Source organism: Balaenoptera acutorostrata, chromosome 2, assembly GCF_949987535.1.
Source record: "Balaenoptera acutorostrata chromosome 2, mBalAcu1.1, whole genome shotgun sequence".
Classification (NCBI taxonomy): Eukaryota; Metazoa; Chordata; class Mammalia; order Artiodactyla; family Balaenopteridae; genus Balaenoptera; species Balaenoptera acutorostrata.
The window spans coordinates 60492288-60506601 of NC_080065.1; the positions used below are offsets into that span (position 1 = coordinate 60492288).

A 14314-nucleotide genomic window follows, 5' to 3' on the forward strand; every position below is an offset into this window, starting at 1 on the left:
GGATAAGCAAGGCCTAAGCGTCTGGGGCACAAATACTTTAAGGCATATGAATGAGGCTACTGGCTTAGGGCCTTATCTACACTCTGCATCCTTGGAAACCTCACTTGAGAGGTCAGAATGTGGCTAATACCATCCCCATTCTTCTACTACACCATTTTGTCTGAAGATTAGTCACCTTAATCACTACTATGAAGTCCCACAATTTAAATACCAGGCAATTACAGCATATGGTGTTTTGACCCTGACAAACCTTGTAAATACCCGAAATATACAGAAGATTTATCTTCACGGCAGGCCTGCGTCTAATATTTATGGGACCAGAGGTAAGAGTACGAAATGGAAGTCAGTGTACCTTGTGCAACTATTTGAATACTGTGTAAAACTTTCAGTGTTGGAACCACAAATTGGAACACTAAAACAAGGAAAATCTCTGCTAGACACTACTTTCTTATGCAAAAAAAATACTTTGTTACGCAAGAATTTATTGCACTCAAGCTGAGAGGAAGGCTTCATAAGTTAACTAATTTGTCTTCTCTCTTATCTAAGCACTTCTGCTGCTCAGATTCTGCCTGAACTCCAAAGCAGTCTATTTCTGATATGGACAGCTATAGCAGCCACAAATTTTCACTGCATTTGGGGTTCCACCTTTTGTTTTGAAGATATAGGCAAGAGATAAATGTTTCCTAGGAGCCTGAATAGTGTTGGTCATGGGAGAGGGTATTGATAATTATGCGTCAAGTGTTCAGCATCTGTAGCAGAGGCACTCATGAGTTTTTTAATAAATTAATGTGTGTATTTGTGATCTGTAAGGTCCTTTAAAGCATGGGGTGCAGGATAGGGGCCTCTCCTGCCCAGGTCTAACTGCAGTAGTGCTTAGTGATGCTGGGAATTTAATGCCAAGCTCATCGGCCGGGTGATCTAGATGGCTGTATCTTTCTTAGAATTTCTTCAGCATCAAGAAAGATAGTGCTGGGGCTTCCCTGGTGGCGCAGTGGTTAAGAATCAGCCTGCCAATGCAGGGGACACGGGTTCGAGCTCTGGTCTGGGAAGATCCCACATGCTGCTGAGCAACTAAGCCCGTGCGCCACAACTACTGAGCCTGCGCTCTAGAGCCCGTGACCCACAACTACTGAGCCCACGTGCCACAACTACTGAAGCCAGCGCGCCTAGAGCCCGTGCTCTGCAACAAGAGAAGCCACCACGAGAAGTCGGCGCACCGCAAGGAAGACTAGCCCCCGCTCACCACAACTAGAGAAAGCCCACACGCAGCAACGAAGACCCAACGCAGCCAAAAATAAATTGAAAAAAAAAAAAACCAAAAGACAATGCTAGACTAATGGCTTAGACAATTGTACCAAATTTCTAAGTTTGACTTTCCCAAAAACTAGTGTAAATGATAGCATTATGAAGACTTTTTAAAGAAAGGAAAAAGCAGACATATACCAAAAAGAGGGTAATACTGTGAACCACGTTTCCATTGCCTAGCTCCTAGAATGACCAGCTCATGGTCAATCTTGTTTCATTTTTACCCCTACCCATTCCTCCTCCCTCAATGACTCATTTTAAAGCAAATCCTAGATGTCGTATTATTACAGCCTATATATTCCTAAAAGATATTCTTAAAAAGATATAATCACAATACCATTATCCAATGATTCCTATTAAACACTTTACGGCTTCATCCATGTGAAAGGCACTGTCTGGTTTTTACTTTTGAGGATGGAAATAATCTGCCATGAAGAAACAGTGGTATAGTGTTCACCATGTTTGAAGTCACAAGACCCGAGGAGGTGTGATGTGCATGGACAGTTAAAGCTACACTAAATCTATTTGTCGGGCTTGGCTTCAAGAACTGCATATTTTGGATCTAATTGATCTGGTTTAATTTTTGCCCCTTAACCTCTGGAAAGTAAGGCGTGGGAAGGGGATTTAGTGTCTCTGTTATGCCGAGGCGTGTTTGAACTTGTTTCTTTTTCCAAAATGTACAAGTTGCTAGGAGAACCATGGATTTATATGAACAAGTCCTGCAAGAGACTTAAAAAAAAAAAAAAGACAAAACTGGCTGAGTTAGGGAAATTCGTTGGTTTCGGGTCACGTTCCTGCTGTCGGCAGTCCCGGCTGGTTTGCTCCGGGCGTGCTAGAGGTCAGCGGCCTCGGCCGAGGACTTGGTGCCTGGGTCTCGCGCAGCTCCCGGGGCTCTCAGGCGACAGGGCGTTTTCTCCTTTTCCGGCCTCGGAAAGTTTTGTTTTGGTTCTTAATTCCCTATCAAGAAAAAGCACCCTGTTGACCATTTCTCAGCGTCTTCTCCTGTCGGCTAGAGGCCAAGTTTCCCCCATTCCAGCTTGCACCGACTTGGGAACCTTCGAGATACTCGAAAGCTCAGGAAGCGAGTCTTGCGAGGAGGAAGAGAGAGGGCAGCCTGGCTGTGGGTTCCACTGTTCCTGGCCGGCCCCTCTCTTCGCTCCGTCCCTGAGCCAGTACCCATCGCACACGCGAAGGGTGCGAACAGTCTCCCGGGTGACTGCTCCGGTACCGGGTTCTCCACCGTTCCCAAGAAAATGCTCTTTCTCGGACGTGCCCGCGCTGGGGCGGGAGGGAGCGGACTAAGACCCGGCAATGAGGCCCGGGGCGCATGCGCAACCCAGCCTAGGCGTTTGAGTGTTCGCTCCGCAGCGGCGGCCGCTAGGTGGCGCATGCGTCCTGGAGGGTGCGGGCCGGCCTCCGGGAAGAAGGCGGCGGCGGCGGCGGCGGCGGCGGTAGCGGCGGCAGCCGAGGCGGCGAAAGGCGGGGGCGCCTTGGGGGCCGGGCCAGTGTTTACGGAGCGGCGGGAGGGCGCGGACGCGGAACCCAGCGCGGCGGCGGCACGATGGTCATGGCGCATTTCGTTGAGAATTTTTGGGTAAGAGAAGGATGTTGGACATTGTGTGGGTTTCGGAGTCCGAGGGTTTCTGCGCCTGACCTCGGCCTGCGTGCGCTTCGGGCGGCGGCGGCGGCTCCGCGGGCAGGGCCGGCGTCCTCCGACCGCCGCCTGCTGCGTCCCGCCTGGATGAAACCCGTCGGGCGATTTGCTGGCTTGCCGCCCTTGCGGGGGGCGGGGGCTGTCAGCGCGGCCCCTCAGCCCGCGGTGGGGACGCCGAGGGGCCGCCCGCCGCCCGAGCTGGGACAAAGCGCCGGATGGGGCGGGAGACGGCACCCGGCCCCGCCGGAGACTCCGGGCGCCCGGCGCGCTCCGCGGCTCGGACGCGGACGACGGGCCCGCGGCGCGGCCGCCCCCAGCTGCGCGCTGCCGGCGAGTGCGGGCTGGAACCGGGCGGAGGGGCTCCCCTCATCCCCGCCCCGCAGGCCCCCATCTTAGCCCTTTGGCCCCCCACCATTTCCCCACGAATTCCCGTGCGGGCTTGGGCTGGATCAGCACTTCCTCTCGGCCTCGCAGCTCGGCTCGTTGGTCTGCGCCCAGGACTTTGCCTCTGGGCCTGTTCACAAAGCGTATAAAAGTTGAATTTAATGGACTAGATTCCTTGGGCTTAAATGCGCCGATACGTCTCCCTGTTCCCCGTACTCCTTCCCCTTCCTCATTCTTTCTACACCCTCCTTTTAACTCAGTATTAGCGTTAGGTGGTTCTCTGAGAATGAGTTCCCAGTCTCCCTGTGGAGTGTTTTTGTGCAGTTATTGTTTGCTGTAATGGGAAGCACAGTTCAGCCATGTACAGGAAAGTAATATGTGTACTCAGGTATCTCAGGAATCCCATTTTATGGCTTGACAGTTGCGAGTGCCACAATTCCATTTTAGTTAAGACGTAGAAATATTTAAAGTGGTACTCTTTCAGTGAATAAGGTATGTCTTAAGTTCTTAATTTCTGAGTGTTTCAAGCATGGTCTTGCTTAGTAATGAAACCAGTTCATAATTATTTGTCTTGAATGTTCCTTGTTTTCCACAATCGACATAAATACTAGACGTTAGGGTGTTTTTTTTTTTCTTTTTTAAACAGATTTATTGAGGTACAATTCACCTGCCGAATAATACACCCATTTAAGTTAACAATTCAAGGATTTTTCGTATGTTCATAGAATTGTGCAAATGTCACCACGCTCTTAGAACAATTTCATCATCTCAGGAAGAATACCAGTGTTCATTAGCAGTCACTCTACATTTCCTTTTTGCCTCAGTCCTAGGCAACTAATGTATAGATTTCTGCCTATGTAGATTTGTCTGTTCTGGACAATCATATAGATGGGTTCATACATGTGGTCCTTTGTGACTGGCTTCTTTCACTTAGCATGTTTCCAAGGTTCATCCAGGGTGTAGCATGCAGTACTTAATTCCATTTTACGGCCAAATAGTGTTCCATTGCATTGTGTGGGTGAGTGTGTGTGTCTCTCTCTCTATATCTGTCTATCTATCTCACATTGTATTTATCCATACATCAGTGGTAGACATTTGGTTGGTTGTGCATTTTGGCTATTATGAATAATGCTATGAACATTTCTGTACAAGTTTTTATGTGGCTATATGTCTTAATTTCTTCTGGGAATGGAATTGCTGGGTCATATGGTAACTCTCTGTTGAACGTTTTGAGGAACGGCCAAACATTTTCCAAAGTGGTTGCACCATATTACAATCCCACTGGCAATGTCTGAGGTTTCCAGTTTTTCCATGTGCTGGACAACACTTGTTATCTTTTTTATTGTAGCGGTTGGGTGTGAAGTAATATCTCATTGTGGTTTTGATTTACAATACATGATTTTGTAAGTATTTTCTCCCATTCTGTGGGTTGTCTTTTTCACTCTTTTGATGGTGTTCTTTGAAGCACAGAAGTTTTTAATTTTGATGAAGTCCAATTTGTCTAATTTTTCTGTTACCACGTATGCTTTTGTTGTCATATCTAAGAAGTCTTTCCTAACCCAGGATCACAAAGGTTTATTTCTATGTTATTTCTATGGATTTTGTATGTAGTTTTCGTTCTTACATTTAGGCTTATGATCCATTTGAAGTTAGTTTTTGTGTACGGTGCTGGAAGAGGTACAGCTTCATTTTTTGCATGTGGGTCTAGTTGTCCCAGCACTATTTGTTGAAAAGGCTCTTCTTTTTCCATTGGATAGTCTTGGCACTCTTTTCAAAAATTAGTTGACGATAGACGTATGAGTTTATTTCTGGATTTTCATTGGTATCCCATCATCTATCCTTATGCTAATACCACACTGTTTTGATTACTGTAGCTTTGTAGTAAGTTTGGAATGGGGAGGTGCAAGTGCTCCAACTTTGTTCTTCTTTTTCAAGATTATTTTGGCTCTCCTGGGTCCCTTGATTTTCTATATGAATTTTAGATTTAGCCTATTGATTTTAGACTTCAGGTTTTACAACGGCAATTTGTAAAACTTCTATAAGGATTACTTAAAATTTGGTGTTGTTAGAATGTTTTGTATTTTTTTTTAATTAATTAATTTATGGCTGCGTTGGGTCTTAGTTGCTGCACACGGGCTTTCTCTAGTTGCAGTGAGTGGGGGCTACTCTTTGTTGCAGTGTGCAGACTCTAGGCTTCAGTAGTTGCGGCACGTGGGCTCCGTAGTTGTGGCTCGCAGGCTCTAGAGTGCAGGCTCAGTAGTTGTGGCACACGGGCTTAGTTGCTCCGCGGCATGTGAGATCTTCCAGGACCAGGGCTTGAACCCATGTTGCCTGCATTGGCAGGTGGATTCTTAACCACTGCACCACCAGGGAAGTCCTGTTTTGTATTTTTGGATGCATGAATGTGTTTTTGAAGTTTGCTAACTTAATTCAAAATTGCACATTAACATTTTAAGGTTATCTTTGTTTTGTGTTCATTGAGTTTTGAACATAGCCTTTTTTGACGTTTTGGCTATTTTATGAATAATGCTTTATGAACATTTTTTGCAGGTTTTTGTGTGCCCCTTGTTTTCCCTCTTAGTAGAGGCATGGAAATAAATTTGGTTATCTGAAATCTAGAGAGAATCCCAAGTCTAATTTGTGTTTTAGTGTTTGCCTTCACTTCCAATATTGAGTACAAATAGTTAAAATATACTGCCTTTTATTTTACTTCCTGGTTGGGGGTGAAAGCTCTAAATTGGACCTTAAAAAGCTCCAAAGGAGGGCTAAATGAATTAGGAAACTCTGGGAACTAAATAACTTCTCAGAATTTGTTAGATGTCTCTTTTTTTTTTTTTTTTTTTTAGATGTCTCTTTAAGACAACTTAAAATTTTACCTATTTCTGAATCATTTATAAAAAATTTCTTAAAATAGAGAATTTGTAATATTAATTTCACTTTTCTCCCCTAATGTCAAAACAAAATAAAACTTGTCAAAGTGAGTTAATGGGAACCTTTAAAGTTTTAGGTTTCTAACCAAACAAGCTGTTAATTGTTTTTTCCCCTACATATAAAAAGACAGATCTTTTTGTTGTGGCATTTTGTTAGAGGAAAATTTGAATCATTCAAACTCTCTTCAAGTTCTTTTGAAAGCAGCACATGCTGCCTGTTTCTTTGTAGTTTTTCTTAAAGTAAAACTATATGCTGCATTACAAATTCCTTTACCTAATACTGTACTTTGAAGAAAAAAAATATCCCGAACTTCCTACACAGCAGGTGTTTTGTTGCTGATAAGTCAGTTTTTGCCACAAAGTATAGTGTCAAAAAGATAATCAAGTTGAAAATGTTTTTCTTTCTATTAAAATTGGACAGCAAAAAAAAATGTTGATAACAGAAATCCACACTGTTACCTTTAATATATAAAAACAGTTAGTCCTTCAAAAGATTATTTAACTTCAAAAAGGTATTGACAAATATTGCACTGAAGAAGTTTCTCCATCTGCTGCTTCTTTCTCAAAGAGTCAAGTACTAGTTTATAATACTCTTGATTATATATGTCAGCCTTACAGTATAGTGATTAAAATGGCTTTATATTTTTATATAAGTCCAAATTATTTAATTCAAGAGTTAAAAAGTTTTTTTTAAGGAATGGATTTCATAGCGATAATTACTTAAGGGGAAAAAACAAGTGAGCACAGCATACCTGATTTAAATACCTTATAAACTTCATTTTACATAGTAATCCCAATCTATATAAGATATAAAGTATTCCCCCAAAGACACCAAGTATTCTTTAGCATACATCACATTGTAATGAAGTGACATTTTTAGTTAGGTGACTTTTTCCAAAGATCTCCATTCAGCACATCAAGAATGAATGAATAACAATTACCTTAGGTATTTTTGTTCTGAAGTTTTTCCTTATTTCTTTTTTCTTTTTAAATTTCTTTTTCTGATTAACCAGTACAGAAGCCTCATACCATTTATCTATTGATTTCACTGGTATTGTCATGCTTTACTTTTAAATAAAGTAACCTCTTGGTATCCTTGGGAGATCGGTTCCAGGACCAATACCAAAATCTACATGATGCCCAAGTCCCTTATATAAGAGGCATAATACTGTATATCCAAAATTTGATCTGTCATTACATGGATAAACTGGGAGGATTAAAATGTTTTTAAAAATCTGGAGTTTCTATTAATAGGACTTTGGAATGCAAAACATTATTATATTTTTGCTTGGTTATTTAGTTGAAATTTAGTATCCTACATGAGAGACTAACAGCCCCCCCCCCCACACACATATTCTTTGGGGTTTTTTATCCATATAAAAATTTTAAAATACACATCTTTAGAAAATTAGTTGAGGTGACCATAGAAACTCAGAATATAGACTTTTTATTACTTGAAATTTCCAAATATTGTAGTTTGGGGTACCTGCTTAGGATCTGATCCCATCAGATGATATACTAAAATTTTTAAAGTGTGTAGGTTTGTATGTTTACATATATAGAGTAATTAACCAATTTGCAAAATTTACATGGTTTAGTATTTAAAAGGTACAAAAGGGAATGTAGTATAAAATCTTCCTTTTATCCACCCACCAAGATCTCTCAAAAGGTAATCACTGTTACCAATTTCTTATGTAGCTTTCCAGAACTAACCTCTGTATATACAAGCAAATAACATACATGTTAAAATGTGTTATTGTATAACTGTTAGCCAGTTAGCCATGCCCAAACTATTTTCAACTGCAACAAGCTATGAAAATTCAAACTACAGATTCATCTAACTTGGTTCAAATAGACTTGACAGGTAGATATTATAAAACTATAGTATTTTATTTAATTTATTTTTATTATTTTAAAATTTTATTTTTGGCTGCGTTGGGTCTTCGTTGCTGTGCGCGGGCTTTCTCTAGTTGTGGCGAGCGGGGGCTACTCTTCGTTGTGGTGTGCGGGCTTCTCATTGTGGTGGCTTCTCTTGTTGCAGAGCACGGGCTCTAGTCGCGTGGGCTCGTGGGCTCAGTAGTTGTGGCACTCGGGCTCAGTAGTTGTGGCTCGCGGGCTCTAGAGCGCAGGCTCAGTAGTTGTGGCGCACGGGCTTAGTTGCTCAGTGGCATATGGGATCTTCCCAGACCAGGGCTCGAACCTGTGTCCCCTGCATTGACAGGTGGATTCTTAACCACTGTGCCATCAGGGAAGCCCAAAATTATAGTATTTTAGATGGAACTAAATATTATTGTCAGGCCGTTAGGTGTTTTTTGGGGGGTGGGTGGGCGGTGGAAGGGTGTTTTTGTTTGTTTGTTTTTGCCTTAATCATTGAAATTAAGAAATTGATGCTGATTTAGTGTGCATAAGTTTAATTTAGGGGAAGGATTTTAGAGGATTGATATGGAGTGATAAAAATTTGCTGTCTGGGTTCTTTTCCAGCCCTACAGACTAAATCCTAAAGGTTCTAATCCTTTCAGAACTACTTAAATTATTTTGGCAAAGGCATGGGAGAAGAGTATGCTTTGTGTCATCCTGCACTTCTGATTACCATAAGCCCTTTGGAAATACATATTTTATACACACACACACACACACACATATTTTGGAAGTAATTTTTTGAGTCATGGGATATCCTGAGATTATCCATCCTGATTTTATAATTCTCAAACAATTAACAGAAGCACCCTAAGAAGTTTGTATACAAATACAATGGCATGGAGACATACGGAAAAAGGAATAAAGGCTTGGCTTTCAATTTATCTAGTGTGGAAGAATGAAAAGATATTTGAATTGGAAGAATTTTAGTAGGAATCTGGTTCAGAGAGATAAGCAAAAATTGGTCAGATGTTAGGGAAAACAAAAGCAAAACAGTAATGGAGACCTGTAATTACAGTTGACCTTTGAACAATGTGAGGGTTAGGGGTGCTGACCCCTGTGCAGTTGAAGATCAGAGTATAACTTATAGTTATTATAGTTGGCCCTTCCTATCCATGGTTCCCCCATAACCGCGATTCCACATCCGCGGATTCAAGTAGTACTGTAGTATTTACTGTTGAAAAAAATCCACGTGTAAGTGGACCTGCGCAGTTCAAGCCTATGTTGCTCAAGGGTCAGCTGTCTATCTGTTGATAAAGAGACTAGAGAATGTTGCTGGAATGGCCAGAGGCAGAGAGGATTAAATTGGGAAGTGATTAGTGAACTGTGTGATGAAGTTGAGGTACACAATTCCCTCATTTCCGTCATGCCCATGCTTCTTAGTGGAATTGCAGGAGTAAAATTATGGAAGATATGACAAGCATGTTTGCTTGACTTTAGGGAAAAGATAGGAAGGTACAAGCAAATTGGTGGTGCTGGGGCCTTAAATAAGAAGTGTTAGTTTTTAGTTGGTTGAAATAACAGCCAGTGAAGATGTTTTTCTTTTTTATTTATAACTTTTTATGTGATAGTTAAAACACATAAGAAAATAAAAATTATCTAAAGCCTTTCACTCTGTCCTCTAAGATTTTCTTTGGAAATGTAAAATTCAAAACAGGTTCTACTATATAGTTCTGTATCTTGGTAATTTCAAATGATATTAACATCAAAGCATTTTTCTCATGTGATTAAGGATTCTTTGAAAATATTTTCAGTATAGGTTTCATGGAATGGATAAGATGTAATTTTTTTATAGCATTCCCCTTTTGGACATTTAGGTTACTTACAGTTTTGTTTTTTCCATTTATGAATTATGAGGACTGGAGATTTAAGTATTAACGTGAACAGAATGTCAGATTAAGAAGGTAGCCTTGTGTGTCTTTCCAAGCATAGATTGAAAAGTTTTTGAGAAAGCTGAAATTGTTGTTTTATTTTATTTTTCATTTTGAAAGTAATGAAAACTACATTTATTTACAGAATATTACAGAAAATTTGCAAGATAAAAGAAAACATTAGCTCAAAACTATTTGCTTCTGCTATTTTTGTTGTGTCTATATGGTATCTTTTTAGATGGCTTGAAGGGTTTAACTAATTGGAAGAGCTGAGTTGTAATTTAAAAGATTAGGGAGGAGTATTTGAGGGGTGAGAAAATGATTTTTTTAAGTAATAAGATTTGTTTCCTTCACTCAGTGGACAGATGTGTTTGAGTAACTTTTGTTCTGACTGCTGAGCAATGTTCATTCTACGTTTTAATCACTGTTTTCTGCTTTAGCAATATCTTGACAAGAGCTCTGAAGAATAGTTTTAGTGATCTTGTGTGACAATTTTAATACATAAATAGAACATTGATTAGAAGAGATTATAACTTGTGGTTGAATGTCCTGTTTGCCTGTAGAAAAACTGTGTGCATGTATTTTATTCTTTTCTTCCTAGCAGTTTTCAAGGCAGAAACAGACCTGGAGGGCTGTCATTGCATATTTGTTGAATTCCTATCAAAAATGTCTAGAAGATTCTTCACTAGAGGGGCCATTCTTCAAAGCAAAAAAATATCTCCAGAATTAGTTAAGTGTTTCATCATGTTTTTCAGAGAAGGCAGGATAAAGTGAGATTACATCAGGCACACATTAATGGTATATTTTACAGTGGCTTGTCCAAGGTTACCTAATAAATGTCAGTAAGAGCTAGAGTAAAAGGAAAATGTAGAGAGGTAGGAAATGATGATATTTATTTATTTATTTTTGAGGCAGCTTAGAGTTGAGAGGAAGCTTAGGCATGTTATTGCTGTTCACATGATAGTACCTCCTGACCCTTCTTTTCTCCTTCCAAAAAAAAATTTTTTTGATTAAAAAGGAAACGAGGTAAAATCAATGTTTTAATGAATAGCCCGGTTATACAGTGTACACACTTAATCTTTTGCCTATTTTTCTAGTTCTCGGACTTATCAAAAGTGAAGAACATCCATGTTTTTAATTTTAGTGCTGGATTTACTGTTGCCCTTAAAAGTTCTTTGAAGGAGAAGTTTCAAAGCCTTAATTAAAATCTATGGGATTTATAGTTTTGTGCTTTTACACTATTACTTTCCGTGGCTCTCTAAAACCCAGATATGTTAACAGTTCCATTTTCATTAAAATAGGAATTTCATAGCATTGTTAATAGAGGAGTGCATTTTTTTCTTCAAGTGGAAATATTTTGTGTTTTGATTGCATTTTGTCTATTAAAATTTTTTTAAAGTATAAAGTTATAAGATCAACCAGAAAAAGATGTTTTGAGTTACCAAAATAGATTTGATGACTTAAACTTTTTAACTTGAAATTTCAAGGATATCTCACTTGTAGACTCTATATTAGACCAGAAGAAAATCGGTACATTATTAGTGACTTGGTGACCTTACTTATAACTTAGTTATCTTTTCAGTTAAATTTCACTTTAATTGATAATTTAGATGCAAAACAATATGCATAACATGATCTCATTTTCATATTAAGCAGTAACATATTTCTGTATGTATGCAAAAAGGAATCTGGACTGATACACATCAAACTGGTAATTGCAGTCATCTTACTTCAATTAGAGTATTTAGGGGACACAATAGGTACTAAGTTTGTGTTCTCTTAAAGGACCTGTGTGATTCTGGATTTCCATCTTTAAAGGATAATGAAACTTTTTTTTTTCCCACTTCATGTTAGGAATTATTAAAAAGATTTTTACACCTGTTTATATTGGATTATAACAAGATTTTATTTAGCTCAAGTCACATTCGGGAAACTTTCTATGGAAATGCTACCTCTTCACAAAGTGCATTGCGATTGGCAGAGACAAGATCCTATCTTGGTGTAAACCTTCATTGTAATTGTCCTCCTTGGGTCAGCAATGGTGTTAGTAGCTGTTTTTGTCAGTTAATACTGAAAATTTCCCTGCTAGAATTTATTGATTAAAAAAGATAAAATATTGTTTATTTAACTTTTTTGACAACTTTATTGAAATATATTTTGTGAACCATACAGTTCATCTTTTAAAGTGTATTGTTTAGTGGTTTTGGTAATGTTCACAGATACGTGCAAACCATCATCATAGTCAGTTTTAAATTACCTCAAAAATTTTCATTACCTCAAAAAGAAATCCCATACCTTTTATCACCCCATGTCTCACCTTCACCCCATCTCAAGCAATACACTAATCTACTTTCTGTTTCTATAGATTTCTCTATTTTGGACTTGAATAGGAGGGGAATAGGAGGGGAATCATATAGTATGTGGTCTTTTGTGACTGGCTTCTTTCTCTTAGCATAATGTTTTCAAGGTTCATCAATATTATGGCATGTATCAATATTTCATTTCTTTTTTATAAATTTATTCATTTTATTTTATTTTTGGCTGCATTGGGTCTTCGTTGCTGCGCGTGGGTTTTCTCTAGTTGCGGTGAGTGGGGGCTACTCTTCGTTGTGCGCTGGCTTCTCATTGCGGTGGTTTCTCTTGTTGCGGAGCACGGGCTCTAGGCGCGTGGGCTTCAGTAGTTGCAGCATGTGGGCTCAGTAGTTGCAGCATGTGGGCTCAGTGGTTGTGGCACGCGGGCTCTAGAGTGCAGGCTCAGTAGTTGTGGCGCACGGGCTTAGTTGCTCCGCGGCATGTGAGATCTTCCTGGACCAGGCTCGAACCTGAATATTTCATTTATTTTATGGCTGAATAAATTCCAGTGCATGGGTATATCACATTGCTATATTTGTTAGTTGATGGACATTTAGGTTGTTTTCACCTTTATTATGAATAATGCTGCTATAAACATTAGTATACTGATTTTTTTGTGGACATACGTAATTTCTTACATGTTGATTAAGCTAATGAATATGCTAGCTGAAAATAAGCTCATCACTGATGAGTAAACACCTGCTGTTAAAAATCTAGCTATTCAGGTTTGGATTTCTTTTTGGTGTTCTAAAATTGATTGTAGTGATGGTGGCACAAGTCTGTAAATATACTAACATTTTTTGCATTGTACACTTTAAATGGCCAAATTGTATGGTGTGTGAATTATATCTCAATAAAATTGTTATTAAAAAGAATAAAAATTTGATCAGAAGAAGAAAAAATATTGGCCGTTGATAATCAAGATTTTATGTCAACAATTGTAGTGTACTTGGGAGAAAATTGCATTTTGCAACTGCTTGTCAGTATGGCTTTTAGCTCTGTTACTCCTGTATTAAAGACTTGACTTGTTTATTATTTTTTTTATTAGAAAGTTAACCCATGCTCATTATTCCATTTTCCAGAAATAATTTGTTGTTAATAGTTTGCTGTATATGCCTTCAGATTCTGTTTGTATGAATATATGCAACCTGTTATTTTTTCAATGGAGATGAAATTTTATGTATACTGTTTCATACCATGGTTTAAAACAAAATTTATTGAAGCACATTTTACATATCATAAAATCTACCCAATTTAACTTTACTGAGTGGTGCAGCCATCATTAATTTTAGAACATAATCATCCTCCCAATAATTAGATCCCTCATGCCCATTGACAGTTAATGCTCTTTTCTACCCTCAGCTCTAGGTGGCCACTAATCCACTTTCTTTCTCTATAGATTTGCCTATTCTGAACATTTCGTATAAATGGAATCATACAATATATGGTCTCTTGTGTCTGGCTTCTTTCAGTTAGTAAAGTTTTTATGAGGTTAATCCATAAAGTCATGTGTCAGTGTTTGTTCCTATTTATTGCTGATTTGTATTCTATTGTGTGGGTCTACCTCATTTTGTCTCTCCATTCATCAGTTTGGGACATTTAGGTTGTTCCCAACATTAGATTATTTTTGGCTTTTATGAATAATCGCAACTTGCTTTTTTTCTCACTGACATTATGTATATCTGGGCAGATTTAAGAAATTAATACTTTAAAATGTACTGCAATTTTTTTTTACTGCAATTAGAAAACACTATATGTATTTCATTGTAGGATATACTATCATTTGTTTAACCAGTAATGTTAATGGATGTTTTTGAGTTCTGTTTTTTCACAATTATAAACAGTACTGCAGTGAATATTTTTCCACATTTATCTTTGTGTGTTTTTGTGGTATAGATTTC

At 38.9% G+C, this 14314-nt stretch overlaps 1 protein-coding gene across 2 annotated transcripts in view; it reads left to right on the forward strand.

Moving 5' to 3' along the window:
- Positions 1-2747: 2747 nt before the first annotated feature.
- The window catches only part of FCHO2 (FCH and mu domain containing endocytic adaptor 2), a 113452-nt gene continuing 101885 nt past the window's right edge, over positions 2748-14314 (forward strand). For both annotated transcript variants that reach the window (XM_057541651.1, XM_057541652.1), the window contains exon 1: positions 2748-2899. In XM_057541651.1, coding sequence (XP_057397634.1) covers positions 2867-2899 — 33 coding nt within the window. In that variant the 5' untranslated portion in view covers positions 2748-2866. The remainder of the gene's footprint in view (positions 2900-14314) is intronic.